General features: G+C 40.8%; 1 protein-coding gene across 3 annotated transcripts in view; it reads right to left on the bottom strand.

Moving 5' to 3' along the window:
* SLF2 (SMC5-SMC6 complex localization factor 2) overlaps positions 1-24,655 on the bottom strand; it is a 34,527-nt gene extending 9,872 nt beyond the window's left edge. For 2 of the 3 annotated variants that reach the window (XM_035893655.1, XM_035893654.1), the window contains exons 1-12: positions 19,971-20,083; positions 15,874-15,917; positions 14,723-15,411; positions 13,643-13,700; positions 11,206-12,368; positions 8,494-8,576; positions 7,435-7,551; positions 6,997-7,164; positions 4,670-4,772; positions 3,128-3,203; positions 1,242-1,383; positions 669-777 (exon numbers count right to left, since the gene is read on the bottom strand). In XM_035893655.1, coding sequence (XP_035749548.1) covers positions 669-777; positions 1,242-1,383; positions 3,128-3,203; positions 4,670-4,772; positions 6,997-7,164; positions 7,435-7,551; positions 8,494-8,576; positions 11,206-12,368; positions 13,643-13,700; positions 14,723-15,411; positions 15,874-15,917; positions 19,971-20,020 — 2,802 coding nt within the window. In that variant the 5' untranslated portion in view covers positions 20,021-20,083. Of the gene's footprint in view, positions 1-668; positions 778-1,241; positions 1,384-3,127; positions 3,204-4,669; positions 4,773-6,996; positions 7,165-7,434; positions 7,552-8,493; positions 8,577-11,205; positions 12,369-13,642; positions 13,701-14,722; positions 15,412-15,873; positions 15,918-19,970; positions 20,084-24,503 lie in introns of those variants that run through there. The other variant, XM_035893656.1, reaches the window with a different exon arrangement.
* Positions 24,656-24,712: the final 57 nt, after the last annotated feature.

Below are 24,712 nucleotides of genomic sequence, written 5' to 3'. Positions count from 1 at the left end.
AGTGATTTTACAGTTACAAACCTCTGAAGAAATGATGCTAGGAGGATTCAGATATTTCCACGAGGAACTCCAAAATCAGTTACAGAGTCAGGATTTTCACCATACAACCTTTAATCATGGAGAACTAGCCTGTGAAGTGTGACTGGCACTCATTCAGCCTGTGGTCTCACGGGACACAGCGCATGGATCTAACAGCTCACTTCCACAGGAGAGTCACAGTCGCGGCCCCACCTGCCCTCCATGAGCTCCCACCTCATTCACCTTGTGCTGCACAGGGACTGATCGCGTACCTCCAGGAGCTGCACTAACACACCGAGGCAGCATGGAACATACCACCCAACATCAACTCCCCTTCCCATTTCCCCTGGAACACAGAAATGGATAGTTCCTTCTACATAAGGGAGCAGAGACATTTGATAAGTGCCACAGCTGGAAAAGGGAAGCAGCAGAACTGTGCAGTTGTGAGCGAAGCCAATGGAAGTCAGGAAACTCTAAAGTTTGCAACAAGCCTGCAATAATCTCTGCTGAACGTGAAGCCGAAACCCCCTACTCACAAAACATGCCCAGGACTAGAGTAAGACATCAGGGTTTTTGCTAAAAGACAAACCAAAAGCAACTCTTCCTCCACCCCACAAAAACCCTTCCCACACTAACTGCAGTTTTCTCACCTTAATCACATTAATTAAATTGTTTTCTGGTAGACTGGAGAAGGCTGGACTGGCAGACGTTAGGTCTCCTCTTGGCTGCTGTTTACTCACTGTTTCTTGCATCTGATTTCTAATAAAAGAGACACTGATCTGAACAATAAATCAACAATTTCAAAGCCCACAAAGGCTTATTTGCATCAAACTGAAGAAAAAAAAACAACACCAAAACACCCTGCGTTTCAAAATGCCTTCAAATCAAAACAATCCTCAGTTACAGAGCACACACATCTATCTCAACTTGTAACCAACTACTTACAATTCTGCCCAGCTATTTAGGCAACAATTCTTGTAAACCTCCATTAGGAAGGTGCATGACAAAGGACAACGCTCTGGTTTGCTGAATCCTTACCTAGCAGGCATTGTTTGAAGTTCTGGCTTACTTACTCTTATTAAGACCTGAGCTGAGAATTTAAAGAAGAGTATGCCTTGATGGAAGGGAGGGGAAATAAAGGAGACCCTTCTGATTCTACATTCTAAGCACAAGGCTTGCTTTCACAGGATCTAAGCAATAAATATCAAAAGGAAAACACTTACAAAATATCACACTCGTTAAAGTTGGGCTGAAGATGCTGCAATGGAAAGAGAGATCTAAACGCAACACCCATATTGACAAAAACAGCTGACACATCAGCTAGTGAAGGAATCCATGGTTTAGACTGTTCATCACTGATGGAAGCTACAAGTAAAAGACATGGAATGGATTAGTTTTAAATTTAGTTCTTAGAATTAGTTCCTTTTAAGGGAAACAAATAAGCTCATCACTCTGCATCAATTCTACCAGCTTTCATCTCAGAAGAGCTGGTACACTGAACGGTGGAGGGGGATGAAGTAGTCTAACAGTCTTTTACACTAGAGAAATATCTTGCCCACGTAACAGGTCAATTACTTTAAAGTTCCACCCATGTTCCCTCACAGCTCATTTCATCTCAAACAGCAGAATAAGCAAGGAGGCAATATTTACTTTTAAGAGAATATGTAAGTTACCATTCCGCGTAGGTATAGATAAGAGGGCGTTATCATAGTGGGACTGGAAGTGGAGCTAAATAAGATTTCAAAACAGGCAAGGTTTCTAGAACAGAAGTGCTAAAACGATGGAATTCCCTTATTTGAGAGAAATAAGAAACAATGGTTATTGCAAAAAGAGCTGATTTGTATGACAACTTGTACCTGAAAGTCTGCAAACTGTACAGAGGATTCTCTACAGGACACTAACAAGGTAACATCAAACTAGATGCAGGGTTTTCCAAACAATGACAGAAGTCACTAGAATTCTGAATTGGGTCAATTTTATGTCTTAGAGCTAAGTTTGTAAGGAAAAAAACGAATATAATGGAACACAACACTCAAGACACTGTATGTTCAGATCTCAGTGTTCAAATCAGTAAAAAACCCACCACCAACAAAAAAGATGCATCCTTGGTTAAGCACTAGAACAGAATGTTTCAGAATGGCTTAAAGACTCCACAGTTGACAATTTTAAAGTGGTTAGACAACTTTCCAGGAGCAACTGTAGCCTATTTGATCCTGCCCCAAGGTCAGAGATCTGCTGGGATCTCTCCCAGCCTTAATTCTTTGAATGCTCATTCATCAGCTTGAACTGCTCATTCAGAATCAAGCCTAACACCAGCAAATCACAAAATAAAGGAGGCTACATTCCCTCTTGTATCAGCTCACAGTCTGATTTCAAACAAGATTCAAAATATGGGGTGCAATTTGGACAGACCTGAGCAAGTATTTCAAGAGAACCACATTACTTTAACAATGTTAACTGGCAGGTTTAAATGAATCGGTGACTTTTGATGGATCTGAATAAAGTGAAGACATGGAGAACATACAAAGGAACTTGTACTGGAAACGTATTTGAGAGTACAGATGAAAGAAGGTAAAATACACAAGACACGAGCAGCAGTGTGGGCTGAAGCAGATCCTTGAAAGTGGTTTTGTGCAGGTGTATGATTTTTTTTCACTTTAGCCACTTATCTGGAAAGTAAACTATGCAGTGCTACATACTGGGTATGACTATGTGAAGAACATCTTGTAGTCCTTAAGCTATGAAATGAATGTCTGCATCTTCCAAAGTAGAAGATGGAAAGGAGAATAAACCTTTGAGCAGACTGGGCTCCTCTTCAGGTCAATTATATTTGTGAAACAACAGAAGTGGGTTTAAAAGGCTCTGTACCGGACGCACTGCTTTGCAAATACATGCCAGGACCACATCCTGTGGTACAGCTTGCACACACTCAGTGAAGACCAACTCCTAGCATTTGTGCACTACATTAAGTAACAGAAGAGCCTAAATTAATGCCAGAATCACAGAACAGAACCAGTGCCTTTTACCTCCTCCCCAATACCTTTCTATACTTAACGGAAGGGAAATGCCTTCACTCAGGTGGTCAGTTTTCCATCCTTCAAATACTCACCATTTTTTAGTGTTATCTCCATCAACCTGTCTAAAATCTGGGTGGAAACAGAATAGTCAGGATGAACAGACATCATCTGTGGAGAGAAAAGCAGCTACGTGTCAAACACCAAGTTGCACGATGGCATCAGTTTTCGTTTGATTAAAAGAAAGAAATAAACCGACTTTTTGGTAAAATAAAGAAACAGTAGCAGGAAAAAAAAAAAACCAACAAACCCAGACCCCAAAGCCTCTAAAGCAAGATACACCAAGGATAACAGAATATTATGAATATTTATTATTTCAAGCAGTGCACAGATGCTATGAATAGTTTAAAATTAATTATTTGCAATATCAGAATGCTGTAACCCCACGTTGAATCTGTTGGTGTGTAAGAAGGTACTGAGGGTTAAGAGAATGGAAAGTATCATGTATCCCCTTGGAACTCATTTGCATCTGTGAGCAAATTGAACTCCTTGATCGGGAGCAGGGTCAGAGTTAACTATAACCTTTTCCAGACATGGGCAAGTTGCACATATGCAATACTAAACCAAAACAGTGAACTCTTAACTACAAAAACATGATTATGAAGTACAGTTCAGATTTCCTGGGGAACTTCACTCCCCCAGCAAAAACCCCTTCTTTTTCTCCCCCAAGTGCTGGACAGTTTCCTGCTCTGTAAATGAGCTGAATTGGCTCATACTTCCTCCTTGTTGGAGGAACACCAGGGCTCACAGAAGGGGTGGAAGGCAATTTTTTACTGGCTGGAAGGAAGGACATGTAGGAGCAAAATGTTTCCCTTTCAGCAAAAGCAGAAAGCCAGTCAACAGACCCCAGCTGCAATTTCACAGGCAGTCCAGCTTTCTTTTTTTGTTTCAGACACAGTTAGAAAGTGGTAAATAATAAAATGGAGATTGGAGAAGGGTGTTTTTGTGAGTAACAGAACTGTTGGCGTGTAAATTCCTGGGGCTTTGAACCTGGACACAGACATCTAGAAAGCAGACAGCCACCACGATTCCTATGAGAATGGGTCCAGACTTTTTCCTGAGCCATAGTGCATGTCGACCTTTTCCAAATGAAAATTACCTGATAATTTGGGTACCTCTGATGATTTACAAGGTGATATATGTAGAAATGGTACTTTTGCATACTGCAGCATGTTTCGGGGTTGTTGTTGTTAAGGGTGGAAGGAAATAAGATTAACATCTGCTTGTGATTTGGCCCACATTATTATATCCTGAAATCTCTTCTCACCTAGCATGTACTGTGCCCTTTTGAAATGCAAGTAACACGTATGAGAATGGACAGAGATGTATAGCTTTGCAGTCACTGAGGTGTGAAGAAAAGTTATCCCTAGTGTCTTGCCCCTAAGTGACAATCAAAGTATTTCAGATTGGAGAACAAATCAGAACGCAGAAAGAAAGATGATTTTTTTTTTATTCAAAAGCTGTTAACCTAATGCAACAGATTCACAAACTTGTTCTGATTATTCCTGCTACAACTGGCTTCCAGGAAGAACATTATACCTAGACAGACTATAACTGCATGAATAGCATAGTCTTACCTGGAAAAGCCACTTTAGAATTGGTATGGGACACAAGATACAACGGTAAGCAGAACTCAGAAAACCATTGATAGCTATGGAAAGCTGCTGTGTTACACCAGAACTGTAAGACAAAGATGGGGGTGGGGAAAGAGGAGAAAAATCAATCAGTGGTTGAATCAGCACTTTCACAAAAGCGCAATAAGTTCCCCACCCCTCAGATCATCACCGACAGCAAACAAAGACCTGAACATCCAAACCAGATGCTACTCTCATGCTCATACCTATATGAAATACTATAGTAATTAAACCTTATTTGTTATTTAGAACAACTATCTTTTTCTCCAGAATGCCATACTATAACATGTGGACACATTTGTATTATTAGGGAATAATAGCTTCAAACATTGATTTACACTATTGTACTATGAACCATTATGCCTGTCTACACAGATGGGCTGCTATGCTCAATGAGACCTGTGAATAAAATTTTTTTTTACTGTCCAATGACCTTTATCAACACTTTTAGAAGAGAGAAAAACTTTCTTTGAAATTTTAAAAATAATCTTCTAAATAGAGAGTCTGGAGGGAAACCAAAACAATTAAAACAAAATGGTCTAATCTCACTGTGCAAATTTGTGAGGTGCAAGAAGTAGCTGTTGGAAGAAAAGAAAATATGTCATTTTTATTACTGAATTGTTTTAGCTTTAGTCATCTTTAGAGGGTCAGGTATGTCATAAGCACCTGAATTAACAATATCCAGTCTCCCACTGACAGTTTAATGAAACAGCAGAGGAAAAGAATACTAATACTACTACTAATAGTAGGAGAATATACAGAATATACAAATCAAGTGATGCACAGTGCAATTGCTCACCACCCGCTGACCGATGCCCAGCTTGTCCCTGAGCAGCAGGCGCCATCTCCTAGCCAACTCCCCCCAGTTTATACACTGAGCATGACATCATATGGTCTGGAATAGCCCTTGGGCCAGTTGGGGTCAGCTGTCCTGGCTGTGTCCCCCCCCCCAGCTTCTTGTGCACCTGGCAGAGCTGGGGAAGCTGAAAAGTCCTTGAGTAGTCTAGGCACTACTTGGCAGCAACTGAAACATCAGGGTGTTATCAACATTCTTCTCATACTAACTCCAAAACACAGCTATGCCAGCTACTAGGAAGAAAATTAACGCTATTCCAGCCAAAACCAGGACACACACATACCCTTCCTTTAGCCTCCTCTATTCTCAGTATCTACTAAAACAGATAGCTCTGTTGAGAGATCCCTGTCCTTGCTTCTCTATATACCCTCTTCCTGTCCGAGCAAGTGGCTAGGAAGACATCCACGTACCAACCAGAGAGCCAGTATGTGCCAGCTGGGCAGAATGGATAAGCAATTAAGCCATAATTACCTTCTGCAAGGCATGATTCATTTAATTCTCATTCCTCCAGTCACCGACTTACAAGATACTTTTGAAGCTTATATCCTTGTGATCTTCAAAACATATTAATAAAGAGGCCTGAAGCCAAAGGAGTATATCACAAACATCGCTTCCTCAAGAGATGAGGAGAAGCCACCCTCCTCCTTCACACCCATAATAGCACATACACATGCATATAAAATCCTTCAAGATTAAATGAATTCTCTCAGTTTCACTGATGCAAGTTTGGAATAAAATACCAACTGAAATAACCAGAATTTTTCAGGATTTGCACTTGTGGTGTTAAGCAAGAATTTCTCCAACTATTTGTAGCCTGACAGCCTCATAAATATAGAATAAAAATCCCTATGAGTTACAGAAGAGTTGTGTTTATACACAGAGACATGCTGCTAGCTCCGTGACTGAATCTAACGGATGTCAGAAATCGTGGCTTTCTGCAATCCTCAGTAAGCCCTAAGTCTCAGGCCCACGTCTTTCTGCAGACATAATGCAACATTAGTAGGTCACAAATCCGTTCACCACACAGGACCTCTTTTTGTCTTGGGACAGTTAAGCTTTTGGTCATTGTAACATTTCACTTCGGCATTTATCTTCCACAAACCAGTCAGATTATCAACGATAGCCCAACACAGTAAAAATATGGAAGTGGCCACAACAACTTTTTTTTTTTCTAGTGTCTCACTTAAGGTGTTTTTTTCAAGAATTCCAGTGGAGGAAAGAAGGAATCTTCAAGTAACAATTCATTGTTCTGTAAAGCTAACCTGGAAAGGAGAGTTCCAGGGAACTGGAAGTCAGTCTGGCCTACTTAGTAACACAGAGCTTATTTGCATGCAAAGATACTATTTCGTCTTAAGAACTGCTAAGACTGAAGAAAATCTTACATGTAAACACAGAGCCAAAAGGATATTCTTACCTAATAAGGAGCTTTTCTATAGGATTTTGAGGGATGAAATGAAAATTCCTGAAGTCAAGGTTATGTTGATTGAAGATTTTCCCAGAGGTTGATAAATCAAATATATCTTCTCCAGGGTGGTAGTCAGGTATGGCATGAGCTATTACTGAAAATCTCTTTAAAAATGCCCTGTAAAATTCAAAACAGATTTTATGAATTTTAACACAGAGAGGCTATTTTCTGGTCGAGACAGTTATTTTCAGATGAACACATCAGCCTTATGTGAAAGCTGAATCGTTAAAATACATTAATGTTCAAGAAAATCCACCCAGCCCCGAAAGATGATAAAAATTGCTCACATTAAACATATTAACAACTACTGATGGAAAGAGACACATGAGAAAAAAAAGACTAGAAAAGTGAAGAACTAAATATAATTGGTTTTGGAGTTGGAAGGACCTGTGCTCTTCTGAGAGATCTTCATCTCCACTGGCATTCTCAGCGTCATCTTCATCTGAAGAATCAGTTTCCCTTCCTTGTATGTCTTCCTGTAACCGTTTTTCTAGTTCATCTACCCTGAAATAACAGTAGCAGCAGAACATATCATCTCCATTTAGTATTTACAACAGAAGATAACAAAATTTAAGCTCTGAGTGTGAACCCAGAAGTCAGTAGCCAATTACACACAGCAAAAGCACGTGAGACGTTGCAAGATGCTGTGCAAAACCCAAGCATTTTGCTATTCCAAGATACAAGGTGGATGTTTCCCAAAGCGTAATGAATTTCCAATAGCATAATCAATTGCTGGTTTGTCAGAGAGGAATACACTCAACCAACTTCTGACAGATTTTTTTGTAATTGCACAAAACTTTCAGTCTTCTAGATGATTTTTTAAAATTTTTTTTTAACATCATACTAGTACTTTATTTGTTAAATAGCATTAGTTATAAGAGTATTCACCACTCTATAGTCAATCAGCCCATACTTACTAGGGTCAGATTCTTTAATAAAAACAGTTAATCCCACATGCATACCCATCACCACCACTTGCCATTAGTACATACACCACATGACACTTTCTGCCCAAAAGATCTCTTGCAAAAAACACTCATTAGTTCTGTTCACTGAATTGTGTAACTACTCAGATACACAGGTTTGGAAACCAAAACTGAGCTACAAATGCCTTTGAAGAAACTAGTACAGTCAGTCTATATAAATACTTTTATTTCATGCCGGACCAGCAGCTGGTAGCTGGCTCAGTGACCTACAATGAAGGCATCAGTAAATTTAGCCTGGTTCTTGAGGAATAGACAAATGTATCACAAATCACTCCTTACTGCTTGGTAGGAGCCTGTCATGCATCTTTCACAGTAGGTCCCATCAGATGTATGTTGGTGGCACCAGCAGGCAAGGCTTAGCTTGTTGCTACCCAAAGTCCATCAGTTTCGGAGAGACAAGGTAAATCTAAGCTTCTACAACTCCTTCTCCAATTTTTCAAAGCAGCTTTAAGAAACAAACCTTTTAGAGTCTTCTTTCTCCTTCAAGAGGTGTTCTAAGCTGTTCACATATGACACCTGGCTAACAACAGGAGGCTTAGAAAGCTGTAAATGAAATAGTAAGAATTTTTTAAAAATCCCACAAACTATCAATTCATTCAGCTAGACGACAAACATAATCAAAGTAGAAACCTCTTCCAATTTTAATGATATTTTACCTGAAGATAAAAACTTAAAGGAGACCCCAAAAAAAACGGATGATTAACAGTTCTCTCAGTCCCTTGACAGTTTTATATAATGGTCAAATCTCTCTCAGTGATAAAATTAGAAATAACTGTGCTTCACAATGGATCTGAAGAGCAAAGCAAGTCTCTGCCTCTCTCCCTGGGGCTGACCTCCAGCTAACCTTCACAAAGAGCATTAGCATCAGAAGCCTTTTACCTCACAGCTTACTTTATCATTATCATCCACTGAGACCTTGGGAATGCCCATTCTAGCGCATGAGACAAGAAATTCCAAAAATAATTTTACTCTTTGTTACTTTCAGGAGTCCCTTGAGGGCAAAGCACCAGTGTTTGCTCGATCGCGTCCAAAATCATCAGACAAAACAAAGCTTCCAATCAAAATCCTAATACAAACCCAAATTAAGAAGCTAATAAATGGAATTTAAAAACAAAACAACATGCAAAGAAAGTCTTAACCCCTAGCAAAATTAATTTGTTTTTCAGCAGCCAGTGTTTTATTCAGCTAGTAGCAGACAACATAGATCTGAAATCTTTTCCGGCCACGATTCAGTTGTTTGGACAATCAGTGCCCTTCTGACACCACCTTCTTAAATTGCAAGCCTCTTACAAGCCTTTACTCCTCCTGAGTGAAGGAGCTCATAGGAAGAAGCTTTGTAATTTTAGAAGAACACAATTCAGTAGGAGCATATCCTCTTGTTGGGGATTTTCTGTTATCCAAAGGTACAAGTAGTTAGTTAAAGAAGTTAGCATCCGCCTCCTAATAAAAAAGCCAGTTAATACAGCATTAACTTATAGTATACAGCGCTATCTTTCAAATGTATCAAGCAGCACGTCTTTGTGTGGGAAATCTTGTCAGAAAGCTGAAGACCTCTTACCTTATTTTCTATCTGGTTAATATGCCTAAACAACTTTTGAACAGAGGAATCGAGACTTTATTCCAATGTGCACATATGCCCCTTCATAGAAGGTAAGAGAAGAATGCTATTACATGCAAAAACCACGGTGATGGAAATTTTGGGATAGTTCTTAACTGTTTTATCTTACTTGGCCATTAATTATGCAGAAACAGCACAGGCCGAATGTTGCAGTCACATTCATGTTCCACAAACATTTGATCTAGGCCACATCTGTTTATCAGTCTTAACCAACATGTCTATTTAATTAGTGGTTGAGATTGTGCAATACACACATAACCACAAAAGTCTGATCTATAACATGCTTGCACAATTAAAGGATAAGGAGAGATAAAATAATTATGGCTGGTCAATATCTGCCTGAAGAGACACTCTAAGAAAAACTCAATTAACAAATAAACCATTTCGGAGATTTAAAAACAGGAGAAGACAAGTACGAGAGTATTTATGCAGGTATTCTGCTAACAGCAGGTTTGTTTTCTACTGCAAAAAGATTGCAGTGGCTTGACCCCAGCCAGCAGCTAAGCACCACGCAGCTTGTTCATTTCCCCAAGTGGTGCAAGGGAGGGAGGGAGCAAGAAGAGCAAAACCAGGGAAACTCATGGGTTGAGACAAAGACAGTTTAATAAGTAAAGGAAGGGAGAGGGAGAGGGAGAAGGAAAAGTGATGCAAAGGCAATCACTCAGCACCTCCCACAAGCAGGATGCCCAGCTAGACTCCGAGGAATGGCTACATGCCAGACCAGCTCCCCCTGCTTGGTTTTTATTGCTGAACACAACACTATGTGGCATGGAACAGATCCCTTTGGTCATCTGAGGTCAGCTGCTCATGCCACACCAAGTCTTACTGTGGGATCTTTCCAGTTAAACCATTATTTTACAATAAAACTTCAAAATCACAACTTATTTGACAAGCTGTCATTGAACAAATAGGCTAGCTTTTAAAAACACAGATCAATCTACCATAATATCCTGTAAACTAGGATTCCAACACTTCTTCATCCATCCCTTGCGAGAAGTCATTAAGCTTTTTGAAATCCATTCTAAAATACTTCCAATCTCCATGAAATTCAGCCTCAGAGAAAACATCACACTTACATATCAAGAACTCGTACACAGATTTCTGACAATCACAGACCACGACAAGAATATATGACTGGAGTCCAGCACACAGATCTCTCAGATAGATCCATTTCCTCTAGCTAACTTCAAGTCATAAAAATCTTACCTGATCAGGAAAATGAAAACATTAGATCCCACACATCTTCTAAATGTAACCTCCTGCCTTTTTCTTTAGGGGGGAAAAAGCAAAAACAGAGCTCCTAAAAAAAACACCGAAAGGCATACAGCTAATGCAAAATCTGGCTGCACAAACCATCCTTCAGCCATTCCAAGAGCAAGCAAAGTAACAAGCACCCTTTCTCTGACTACATTGCACTGTACAGCATAGGACCTTTAAGTAAGCTGAGTGACCAGTTCTGCAGGGAAATAACTGAGTTTTCATGCATTATGAATAAAGGAAAAAATATAATATAACAAAGTTGATGCAATACTTTTTTTGTTTTTATCCACTTACATGAAGCTTCAGTAATGGAGTCACGGTATCCTGAGTAAAACTGTCAAGACAAGATTCTTCCAGGGTTCCTGCCTGTGGCTTGGGACTTGAAGACAGAATTTCTTGCAGTGGCACGAACACTTCTTCATCATCATTGTCATCATCAGCTAGACTGCATTCCAAACTCTCATCTTCACTATCAAAGCTGTTTTTTGCTTTTCCATTCAACTTGGACTTGTCTGCACAGGTGCTTTTAACTTGTAACTCGCCTGAGACTTGTGAAGACATATGGCTGCTGTCTATGCACCCTTCTTTAAAAGTCATTGAACAGGGACCACTTTTACCAGTCTCTTCTGAGGGCGCAGGTTTCCCAGAACCTTCCACTGAACAAGAATCAGATGTGTTTTCTGAAGTCTTGTCTTTTGTTTTTGAAAAACCGTTGCTGGATTGAATACTGTAAGCTTTATTGTGCGCATGTCTTTCTGGTCTTTTCCCATCTTGCTCCTTCGTAGCATCCAATACCTGAGATAAGCCAGCATTCTGGAGATGAGAATCCACACCTTTTGCTTGTGTTAAGTGGTGGAGAGAAGGCAACACAGTACTTTTTTCCTGAGAAAAATGAAGCGACTTTTCCAAGAAAAAGCGTGAGTTAGCCGCCTGCAATTGATTCTCTTTGGTATCTACAACAGAAATGTGGTTATTTTTACCAGGACTGTGTGCAGAATATGAAGATGACAAACCTACAGAGGAGCAATTATTGTTCTCATTTTCATTGCTTGAGTTGAGGTATTCCTCTGGAACAGTAGAATCATGTCTAGGCAGAGCAGCAGCCTCCATTAATTGTAGAACATCACCACAATTAGATTTTAAAAGGATATTTTTTACAAAGTCAGACCTCTTATTTTTGCATTTTACAGATGACCTACTAAAAGCAGGGTCATTCAAACTTGATAATTCAGATTGATTTGAACTGTCTGCATCCACACTCATGGCAGCATGTTTTCTTTTCCCAGGAAGGTCTATTTGTTTGGATCGCGCAGAAGACATCTTAAATCTAAGGCAGTGTGAAGGAACAGACTGGCTCTTCCACATACCAGCAGCCATCTCCGATGACATTCTCAGTGCATTTGGAGAAGATGCCTCATGTTTTGAAACCTTCTTTGGCTTTGGTTGAGATGGGTCATCTATGAATTAAGAAAAAAGTAAACCACTGTTGTCATGTTTAAAAAAAAATTGTAATAATAAAAAGTCATAACTGTAATAGCTTACTCTTTAAAAAACTAGTTTCTCTTTCTAAGTCAACCTACGACTGAAATTTTTATCAGAAACTACAATACTTCCATTCTGCTTCAATACAGTGAACCACAATTAAGATTTTGCTGATATTGTACTGTAACGTTATTACCGTAATTAACTTGGAAATGAAATAAAATCCTTTTATTTTAAAGCAGCTCAGGAGCCACCGTAGAACTCTGTTTCTATACACTAGAATCAATCAGTCTTTGTGAACAGACAACAGCCCAGCTGAGGTATGGGACTGGAAGAAAGCTTCTGTAATTGCATATAATGGTTGTAAATAATGAACATTATGAAAAGGATTTTGGAAATAGTGCAATAATTTTAACAGTGCTTATGAAAAAGCATTCAGAATATGAAGAAATCTGTTTTCAGGCTGTGGTTCTATGGCACCGGAGCCACCTTCCTCACTATGCTTTTCTGCTTCCTGCCTTTATCTGACACCACCACCTGGACACTTCATGGCAAGCTACTTCATTCATGGAGCGGATGTGGCTTGACAATTTTCAGCCAGATCAGCTCCTCGCACCACTAGCGCAGGCAGAAAACAAACCATAGCAGCAGAGAGTCTGAGAGGTTTACACAGCCATGGACCCACAACGTGGGAATACTCTCCTTGTTTTGGGTTTCCTCCTCCCTGCTTTTTTTTCTTTTTTTTAAAAATCATCCTACTGACCTAGCTCAAGCTTCCATTCATGTGAGCTTTTTATATTCAGTTCTACCTGCTGTAGAACAAAATTATGTGGTTCAAAGGGACAAAAAGCAACAAGAATGCCAGCTAAACTTTAGTGTTTGGTTGAGTAAGAATGTTCTTTTTGCATTAAGCTGAAAGGCAAAATTTGTTAACCATCTCAGTGAATGTGGATTTTCCAAAATACAAGAGAAACCATAAAAATAATCAGGGATTTAGGGTTTAAGACAAAGAAATATCGTGACTTCTAATTATATTACAAACAATCTGTTTTTCACTAAAATCCCAAATTACTTTTGAACCTCTTCAAGCGTGCCATATATTAGAAATAACCTTGACTATGCAGCAGTAATTTTTTTTGAGAGAAAACAGAAAAACATAACTTCAAGAAAAAAAAAAGCCATTAAAAAGAGACACCAAGTGATGAACCCGATTGTTTAATTAATTCCATATTATCAGCACTGCTTCTACCTGAGGCAGTTTCCCTTGAACCAGAATGTGGTATTTTTCTCAAAGGACATCCATTTCCCTAAAAATAAAGATGGAGAAAATAAAAAAGTTAATTGCATACTTTTTAGAACCAAGATGTTGACGTCTTAAGCCAAGTGTTGAATCTAGCACAGAATTAGTTCCACATACCCCCAGAAATATGGTAATATATTTCATTTCAAGACAAACTTAAAACCCAGCTGCAAAGATCTCAAAAAAATGACTCTCCACAACCTGAATTTTTTATCTTTTCTTCAGAGTGGCCTGCGGTTCTAAATCTCTCCACTTTCAGGGCCATTAGCCCTTGTGTCCCTGGGCTATACGGCAACATAGCCCTGATGGCTTTCCTCAAACAAGTCATTAGGAACTTAAATAACAAAATGACAGAAAGCATAGAGAAGCATATACAGAGGGAAAGGTGCCAAGGAGAGAAGGAAATACAAGCTAAAAAAAATCTTTTTTCTTCCATTCATAGCACATTATGGAGGCACACATAATGATCTTCCTTGCAAGAAACGGGCAGGCAACCTTTTGAAGGGTTTTCTTGGTTGGTAAAAAAAGTGAACACAATTCAACCTGTAATGAAATACCCCAGATACTTAATAGGACCACTTCCACTGTGGCTTAAGTGCATAAATCTTGAACCACTATTAACTGCAACTTCTAACTAGCAGAAATTTACCAGGCCATTCCTTACGCTATAGTGTAAGAACGCATAAGATTATAAGACACTTAAGATAATAAAGACTTTTTCTCTACAAAAGATAATTTAAAGTTATGATTTCCCTTGTATTTTCATGCTTGCATCTAACCCAGAATATTCCCCCTGCTTTTAAATGAGGATTTCTCATTTACTGTAAAATAGTTAAGAATTGGCTTACCCAAGCATGACCTAAGGTTTACAAAGGAATAGCAAAAGAGCATAAACTTCATCACATCTGAAAAAGGCAGCACCAAGAATCTCATCCTACACTGAAAAAGAAAAAAAAAACCCACCACAACAAAAAACTGAACACATAATGAGTCGCTGATTTCCACCTTTAACATCCCTTTTAAACACACCTGATGTGATAGACTTGTTCCTGAGAATGGCTTTACAGGATGTGGCTTAGATTGTTTCACTCGGTGTTTATTTCGCTTCCCCTCTCTGCAGAGAGCTTCCAGTGGCAACCTAAGTTCAGAGTCAGTTGGAGAGCAGCACAATTCCGTGGGAAGCCCTGGGTTTCGGCACAGAGATGCGTTGTTCACAGTGCCATTATTTCTAGCACAGGCTTTTTGAGTATCAGCTTCTGATGATGAAACCCATTTATCAGAGTCTGAACTAGTGTCCTCTAGATCCATACAGTCAGTTTTCTGTTCCCAACTATTTCCACAAGATAATGGTGCTTTTGTTACATCCAGACACTTCTCATTTCTTTCCTGTTCTGACTTGGAAATTTTGTTCTTTTTGGCCAAGAAACAGCTACGAGACCCTGCAGTAATAAGGAGTTTCTGAATCACAACTTTTGGATACAACGAACCCAGTGCCTTACACGCTCTGCCATTCTCTAAAATGTTTACGTTGTCCTTTTTCTTCTTAATTCCTCTCCGAAAGGCATCTATTACAGGACTTGTGTTTGGTGTTTGGTCTGGCATATTTTTTCTTCTGACCTTCTTTGGAGAAGATATTTTCTTTTCAAAACGTTCTGTGCATAGAACTGACAGTCCGATTCCTGCATCTCTTACATTTCCTCTGTCTTTATGGCCAAGGTCTAAGAGAGAAAAGAAAAGACAAATTATTCACAATCACAGTATTGGAAAAAACCATCTAATTTGACTGTATTACTTGATATCTTCTCTCTCACGCAATTCAAAATTAATTTGTTTAATCATTTAGTTTTGCTAGTGCCATGCAATTTATTTCATACAAAACAACTGCATGATACATGTTACAGCTTCAGTTGTTATAAACAATCCAACTTAAGTGTGAGACAGTAACTTGAAATAATAATTACATCACTATTTAAAGAAATGAATTCTAATAGGAAATTAACATTTTCAGCTATATTATTAGAAAAAAATTCAAACATGATCATTTTGACATATCTAGTAAGCTATACTCCTTATATTGCTGCTCCAGTTTGGAATGAGATTGGACTATACTTCTGCACACTTATATAATTAAAACTCATGAATACTTTCAATTTATTTTTTTTTTTTAAAAATATATTTACCTTGCTTTAAAACTGGTTTGAAGAACTCTGTAATGGTCTGGTTTCTAAAGAGAAAAACAATAACTTTATCTTTTTAAAAGAACAATACCTAAATGCCCGTACAGTGAGTATTGATAAAATTAAAATGCTGTAATTTATTTCTACAGAGTGGTTTTTTTTTTGGTTTGGTTTTTTTTTCCAATGCCAGCAGCTCTTATTTCTGCTAGATCAGAGAAAGTATCATCCTCCTCATCACCTTCTAGCCTTCACTCAGCTTGGCTAATGAAGCCAACCTGTCAGCTTCCTCACTCAAACTGTTCCCTTTATCATCCTGTAAATCTTAACCACCCTTCCAGCTTAAACTAAGCTTTCTTAAATGGGAATGACCTCACCTGCATCCAGTATTCTAGATGAGACCTCACCAGTACCTTATATGATAGTGTTAACCACCTCCCCCATCTCCACTGTCAACATTTTGAGCTGGTAACTCCTACCATAATTTTTTTTTTAGGTGTTATAGGGGTAAGCAACTGGCCTGACCAATACCATCAGTGACCAAACCCTCTTCAATCCATTATTAGTTGCAATAAAGTCTAACCACAAAGTTCTATCTGCAAGTTGTAAAGTTCAACTAATCCTGCAACTTTCTTCCTGTTGCCCAAACCCCTTTGTGCACCATTGTTTGTTGCTTTTTTCACACAGCTGTTGCCAGGCTGGGATGCAAATTCCTACCTGCACTATTGCCAGACGAAAATACACGTCAGTGGCACCCCTCCCAGTGCACATAACGGGCATCTTCTGGCTTCTAACAAACAGCAGTCTACAACCATCTTATTTTTACACATACACAATAAGATTATTAATAGCTTTAAATCAGAGGTATTTTCCCTGGCAAGAATAAGTAGGATGTGAGAACACCAAGGTGTTTCTCTGTGAGAGAATGTCACATCTAAAAATGGGCAGATTGTCTCAGTAAAGTACAATTTGAACATTAAAATACATCAAGAATATGAATTTGCTACCTTCATCTTTTCCCATGTAGCAAGGAAGTTTACTAATGTCTTCAAGGCTATACTTATGCCTGTTTTGGAAGTTTCTCTTCAAGTTCCAACAAGATATTGGTGTGAGAAAGCAAAAGTAATACAGATTTGTTTAAGATCTTCCATCTTTTGCAACCTTTCTGTGCCTGCCAAAACAAAGCTATTATTGTTACTGTCCATGTAACAGTGATTACAAAGGCAAAACTTGCTTTTTCTAGATTCTAAGCTAAAGTATTCAAGCATGCATACATGACTCTGCTTTCACAGACTCAACAACTGTTTTTGAAGTTCAGGCCAGAACCACCCATGCCACTGCTCACTTGTTCAAACTACACTTGGATTTAGTTTTCAATCTTTCCGTAAGCTTGTTACTTTCACTTTTGCATTTTCTACAAGGCTTCTGCATTTTTAGCACCTAGTCAATTACAAAAACCTGTTTATACTGCACTGATACTTCTTTAATTGGGCTACTGGCAAGCGGTGATGTTTGAGTATACTGTAACTCAACAAAAAGCTGCCTGTCATCAGAATACACGAGTGCAATATTTAATTGGGATAACTGGGTATCCACCCCTTATCCTATAGCATTTACGTCATGCCCAGGTGTTACCCTTTCCAATACATTCCAATTCATCACCACCACTTTCCCCGTCTTTTGACATAGACACACAGATATCATTCCCTTAGTCTATGGGCCACCCCTCTCAAATGCCTGTTGGGTTAATTTAGTCCACGACTTTGGGCTCCAACTGTTGTAACAGTCTTTCAGGGCAGGAGGGATGGGGTGTGGTGCTGGATTGTTGCACGCTGAAGCCAGTTCTGGTTCCATCCCTGCTGCACTTGCTTGGTTTTGTCAAAATTAGTTCTTCATTAATCTGGGCGATTCTTACTGTAATACTGTTGATATGACATATAGCAATCATAAAAGTGATGACATATAGTATTATACAGCAATTAGTATAATTTCAGTTCACTGGCTATTTTCACCCAAAATCAAATTGCCTTGAGGTACACATTGGACTTCCCCATCCTTCCACATCACCCACCAAGTGCACCCAGGTCCTTGAGCAAAAGCAATCCCATGAATGGGTTTGCCTTTGCACAAGGCAGGAATAACCCAGACTGCCTTCTTCGGCATATTTTTTATGTGCACTACAGGGACTTTATTCCCCTCCACAGTATGTAAGAGGTTTGATGGGGCAGGGCCAGACCGACCGGCAGATCCCCTAGTGTTGACTAACCAGGTGGCTTTTGCTAAATGTGTACCCCAATGTTTGAACATCCCAGCACCCATTGCTCTCAGCGTAGCCTTTAACAGTCCATTGTATCATTCAATTTTGCCGGAGGCTGGTGTGTGGTAGGGGATGTAATATACCCACTCAATGCCATGCTCTTTGGCCCAGGTGTCTATGAGGTTGTTTCAGAAATGAGTTCTGTTGTCTGACTCAATTCTTTCTGGGGCACCATGTCACCACAGGACTTGCTTTTCAAGGCCCAGGAGAGTGTTCTGGGAGGTGTCATGGGGCACAGTGTATGTTTTCAGCCATCCGGTGATCACTTCCACCATTGTAAGCACGTGGCGTTTCTCTTGGTGGGTCTGTGGGAGTGCAATACAATCACCTGCCAGGCTGCTCCACATTTATATTCCAGCCACAGTCCTCCATACCAGAGAGGCTTTAACCGCTTGGCTTGCTTGATCACAGTGCATGTTTCACATTCACGGATAACCTGTGCAATAGTGTCCATGGCCAAGACCACCCCTTGATCATGAGCCCATCTGTATGTCGCATCTCTTCCTTGATGGCCTGAAGTGTCATGGGCCCACCGAGCTATAAGTAATTGACCCCATGTTGCCAGTCCAGATCCACCTGAGCCACTTCAGTCTTAGCAGCCTGATCCACCTGCTGGTTGTTCTGATGTTCTTCAGTGGCCTCTTTGGTACGCGAACATCCATGTGATGTACTTTTACAACCCAGGTTCTCTACCTGGGCAGCAGTATCTTGCCACAATGCAGCAGCCCAGATGGGTTTGCCTCTGTGCTGCCAGTTGCTCTGCTTCCATTGCTGCAGCCGCAGGGCATTTGCTACCATCCATAAGTCAGTATGGAGATAAAGTACCAGCCATTTTTCTCATCCAGCAATATCTAAAGCCAGCTGGATGGCTTTTACCGCTGCAAACTGACTCGATTCACCTTCTCCTTTGGCAGTTTATGCGACTTGTCGTATTGGACTCCATAGAGCAGCCTTCCACCTGCCATCTTGTGGGAAAGCATCGGAGGACCCATCAGTGAACAGGGCATATTGCTTCTCATTTCCTGGCAGTTTATTACAGTGGGGCCTCTTCAGCACACGCCCCCTCCTCCTCTGGCGATATTCCAAAATCTTTGCCTTCTGGCCAGTCCATGATCACTTCCAAGATTCCTGGGCAACTGCGGTTTCCTATTTGATCCCGTTATGTGATCAGCATGACCCACTTACTCCACGTAGCATCAGCTGCATGATGTGTACAGGGGACTCTCCCTTTGAACATCCTGCCCAGCACCAGCAGTTGGGGTGCTAGGAGCTGTGCTTCAGTACCAACCACTTCCAAAGCAGCTCGAACCCCTTCATATGCACATTTTTTACATCTTGCCCTGCCCGGACTGGCCTAAGGGCAGACTGCATGAACTATCTCCTGTTTAATTTGTTCAAAGGCTTGTCGTTGCTCAGGGCACCATTTAAAATTATTTTTCTTCTGGGTCAGTTGGTAGACCGGGCTCATGACCAGGCTGCAATTTGGAATATGCATTCTCTGAAAACACAACACCCAAGAAATCTTGTGTTTCCTTTTTGCTAGTTGGTGGAGACATAGCTGTTATTTTGTTGATCGCATCCATTGGAATTTGATGACGTCCATCTTGCCATTTTATTCCTAAAACCTGGATCTCCTGCACAGGTCCCTTGACCTTACCTTGTTTTATGGCAAAACCGGCCTTCAGAAGGATTTGGACTATTTTCTTCCCTTTCTCAAAACCAGCTTCTGCTGTATTGCCCCATGCAGTAATGTCATCAGTGTATTGCAGGTGTTCCAGAGCCTTACCCTGTTCCAGTGCAGTCTGGATCAGTCCATGGCAAATGGTAGGGTTGCATTTGCACCCCTGGGGCAGTCAATTCCAGGTGTACTGGACACCCCTCCAAGTGAAAGCAAACTGTGGCCTGCGCTCCACTGCCAAAGGGACTGAGAAAAAAAAAAAAACATTAGCGGTATCAGTTGTGGCACAGCACTTGGCTGCCTTTAACTCCAGTTCGTATTGAAGTTCTAGCATGTCCGGCACTCAGTGGTGGTGTAACTTCATTCAGGCCATGATAGTCTACTGTCAATCTCCACTCTCCGTTAGACTTTTGCGCTGGCCATATGGGACTGTTAAAGGGTGAGCGAGTCTCGCTGATCACCCCTTGGTTCTCCAGTCAACAAGTCAGCTCATGGATGGGAATCGGGGAGTGTCGGTTGGTGCGATATTGCTGCCAGTGCACTGCGGTGGTAGCAACTGGCATCTGTGGTTCTTCAACCCTCTGCAACCCCACAACAGAAGGGTCCTTCGAGAGACCAGGCAAGGTAGACAGCTGCTTAATTTCCTCTGCCTCCAAGGCAGCCATACCAAAAGCTTACCGATACCCTTTTGGGTCTTTGAAATACCTTCTCCTGAGGTAGCCTATGCCAAGGACACATGGAACCTCAGGGCCAGTCACAATGGGGGCCTTTTGCCACTCATTCACCGTTAGGCTCGCTTTGGCCTCCAATACAGCTAGCTGTCAGGATCCCCCTGTCACTCCAGAAATCCAGATGGGTTCTGTCCCTGTATGGCTTGATGCCATTGGGGTACACTGTGCACCATTGTCCATTAGAGCTTTATACTCCTGTGGGTCTGATGTGCCAGGCCATGGAGGTGCCCACCATCCTAGACATTTGCCCATACTATCCCACACACCCTACCACTCGTAACTATCCAGCTTTGGGGTAGATCTCCAGATGATATTCTTAAGTAGCTGTTTAATCCTGAATAAGACCTGTCTTGCATTCAGGAGACATAGCAATAGGACCATGCTGGTTAGAACATCCCTCGAAAAGGTAAAAACTATAATTATTAATAATTCCCAATAGATGGCTCCCAAAGTACAGAGGTGACAGCAGCGTTGAGCACAAATACGACACTGATCTCATGACCAATAATTTTGTCATAGCATAAGCCTGTATTACACAGTACAGCAAAGCGATAACCTTAATCCAGCTGCCAGAGATGATAACCAGAACCACAGGGAGTCCATAGAGCAGGTGAGGTGTTACACAGCACAACTCTGAGAACGAGGACAACAACTCTGACAGCAAGTCAACATTGTGACCAGCAATTCCTAAGCTAATATAATGAATGCTTATCATAAATTCATTTTAACATGCTCTGGTCAGATCTGTCATTATCCCAACACTTCAAGCCCCACATTGGGTGCCAAAAAGGACTACTGTGGTTTAACCCAGCAGGCAACTAAGCACCACACAGCTGCTTGCTCACTCCTCCCCACCTCCCTCAGTGGGATGGGGGAGACAAACGGGGGGGGGAAAAAAAAAAAATAAAATATGTAAAACCCATGCGTTGAGATAAAGACAGTTTAATGAAACAGCAGAGGAAAATAATACTAATACTACTACTAATAGTAAGAGAATATACAGAGTATACAAAACAAGTGATGCACAATGCAATTGCTCACCACCCGCTGACCGATGCTCAGCTTGTCCCTGAGCAGCAATCACCATCTCCCAGCCAACTCCCCCCAGTGAACATGACATCATATGAACATCATATGGTCTGGAATAGCCCTTGAGCCAGTTGGGGTCAGCTGTCCTGGCTGTGCCCCCTCCCAGCTTCTTGTGCACCTGGCAGAGCAGGGGAAGCTCTGGGACTGAAAAGTCCTTGAGTAGTCTAGGCACTACTTGGCAACAACTGAAACATCAGGGTGTTATCAACATTCTTCTCATACTAACTCCAAACACAGTGCTATGCCAGCTACTAGGAAGAAAATTAACTCTCTCCCAGCCACACCCAGGACAGATTTAATTGTCCATCTTTCCGTAAGCTTGTTACTTTCACTTTTGCATTTTCTACAAGGCTTCTGCATTTTTAACACCTATGCAAATACAAAAAGCTGTTTATACTGCATTGATACTTCTTTAATTGGGCTACTGGCAAGCAGTGATGTTTGAGTATACTGCAACTCAACAAAAAACTGCCCATCATCAGAATACATGAGTGCATAAAACTGTCTTTTTGGCTTACCAAAGAGAGCAGAAAAACTACTTGCCTCCAAGCTGTCCCAGCTTAATTTGACGTAGGCCAAAATACGTCCATTCTTCCCATATGCTGAAGCAACAGGGTCCCCAAATTTCAGTTCAACGTAGGAATCAAAAGGCTAAATTGCAAGTTTATTCGCTGCTACTGCTGTTGCTGACTGATTTGTCTTTGTGTTCTACACCACCTCCCACTCTGACAGCCTGACCTCACCCTCTCATGGCAAGGCGCTCTCTGCCTTGCATTCCTCAGGACGCTCCCCATGCTTGCTTGTGACTGCTCTCGCAGTTGCAAAATCATCCCATGCCCATAGCTTCCTGCTCTGCATATCTTTCCAAAACCCTTCTATTTTCCTAACTAAGCAACCGTACTTCTTCCTTCCTGGTTAAAGCCCCATCTGCAACACCAACCACTGTGGGCAGTCCAAATCTCACCTTCAGTTACCTCTCAGATTCCTCTCCACAGTTGAATCTTGAAGACAAACCAAAACCAAAGCTGCCTTCTGCCTTCTTCCTTCCGCAGCTACAGATTTTGAATGACTGCTTATCTCCCTCAAACATCCACTATCTCATTGTTGTATCTTTTTGCCATCTTTTATTCTAAATGCAAAAGCTTTGTAATAAAATTCACATTTGTTCCGTAATTACACAAAGCCTTGTATAATATAACTGAAAAAATGGAGGCACTGCCTCTAAAAAAGCAGGCCTAAAGTTTAAACTTGGAGAGTGATTAGTCTTAGGCTATTTTTTTTTTTTTTAAAGTGCTTATCCATTGGCATTTTTCACTTTGCATTCTACTCCTTTTGGAAAAACAAGGGATAGGAACCGTCCTACTAAAACTGAATAATTATTTCTCGAGTGCTGTATTGTATCTCAGACAAGGAAGTGTACTAGAAACTTAAAACGAAACCAAGGGTGAAAAAAGAGAAAGCATGTGATACAGTACAAGGAATATGAGAAAGTACTGGGCTTTACAACCTGTTTTTTCATATATATTAAAGTACAAAAAGAACATATGGTTTTCTATGTGAACAGGACCATAACTGCTCACAAACTATTCACAGGAGATTTTCCACTATTGTTTTAATAAGAGGCCAAATAACCAGCCCTAAAAGAATGAAGAACTGATGAAGCACCAATAATTACTGGTTTTCACTCTTTTTCACCTGACATGGAAGTCACGGTTGTTTAATGTATTTCTGTCAACAACTTCATAGCTCTGGTTAATGCTTTTCAGCAAAGTATATAAATTCAGCAAAATATATTTATCCCCACCAAAAACTATTCCACCATTTTTTGTGAAATCTCATTTTAACTGAGACGCCAGGGAGGCCACTGAAAAACCCAGGTAAGAAAAGGCAAAACCCACAAATACACGATCTCACTGAACACAGAAAAAAGCTACCCAGCCAGGAGATGCACCTAACAGGCCCTTCAGGTCTTTCAAAATCAAGGGCACAACCTACATGAAAGAGGAAGGGAAGAAATTCTTTCACTTGTTTAAAAAGACAACCCCCAAGTATTCTTTGAAAGTAAGTAGTGTTTACAGCCATATCAGTGGTAATCTCTGATTGGATAAAAGTTGTACTTTTAAAAATCTGTGCTGGGAACACTAGCAATAGCTCAGAGAAAGCAATGCCACACAACACAGGAATAAACTACAAAATGTAAAAACATCTTTGACAAAATGGAGCATCTTGAAAAGCACTGTAGAAGTAACAACAGAAAAAAAAACCCAACAAAGCAGAAAAGAAAGTCACACATAAAACCTCACAATGGTCTTTTAGATGGCCACAGCAAAACCAAAACACAGAGTAGTTTCACTTTCTTGGGAAAGAAGCAATGCAGAAGAACTGAACTTTTACCTTCTCCCTTTCCTTCAAATATCAGGGCTATCAAAAAAGCATCAGCAGAAACGAACAGAATAAGGTGCTACTAATGGCCTAAGAAAATTACGACTCATTTCAAACTGCAAGAAACAAAACTTATTTAACTCGGCAGCCTCTGAAAAACCTCAGCAAGTCTTTGGCAGAATTTGGATTTCTAATTAGTAGACAGGTTCATCATGTCTAAACACTGTCATTGACCGCCACTGCCTTCACTGGAGACCTTGTCCTCCAGCACCGCTAGCAGAACAGTTCACAGCTGGAACCGGCTTGAGAGCTGAATGGATGACAACTGAAGCTCTCTCTTCAGAGCCGAACTCCGGGAGCCTGCCTAGCTCTACAGGTAGACTTGCTGACGCCAAGACAGAAGATGGGAGAGCAGATGGACACATGTGGGAGGACTCACGTATTTCAAATAACGTGCTGAAGATGCTAGCCAGTACTTGGCCTGACAGCTTCTTCGGCTTCTTTGCATGCTGTCAGGTTGCCTGGCTATCAGACGCCTCACGCCTTGGCCAACAAACTACCAGCACCGCGCGGGAACGGGGGCCAGCGCACGAGGGCTGGGGCTCCCAGCGCTGCGGGCAGGGGTGAGGAGGGCACCGGCCGCCCCTC

This window comes from Egretta garzetta, unplaced genomic scaffold (genome assembly GCF_000687185.1).
Source record: "Egretta garzetta isolate BGI_Z169 unplaced genomic scaffold, ASM68718v1 scaffold135, whole genome shotgun sequence".
Taxonomy (NCBI): domain Eukaryota; kingdom Metazoa; phylum Chordata; class Aves; order Pelecaniformes; family Ardeidae; genus Egretta; species Egretta garzetta.
The sequence above is the reverse complement of the archived record's forward strand: the minus strand, read 5'-3'. Positions and strand labels throughout refer to the sequence as shown.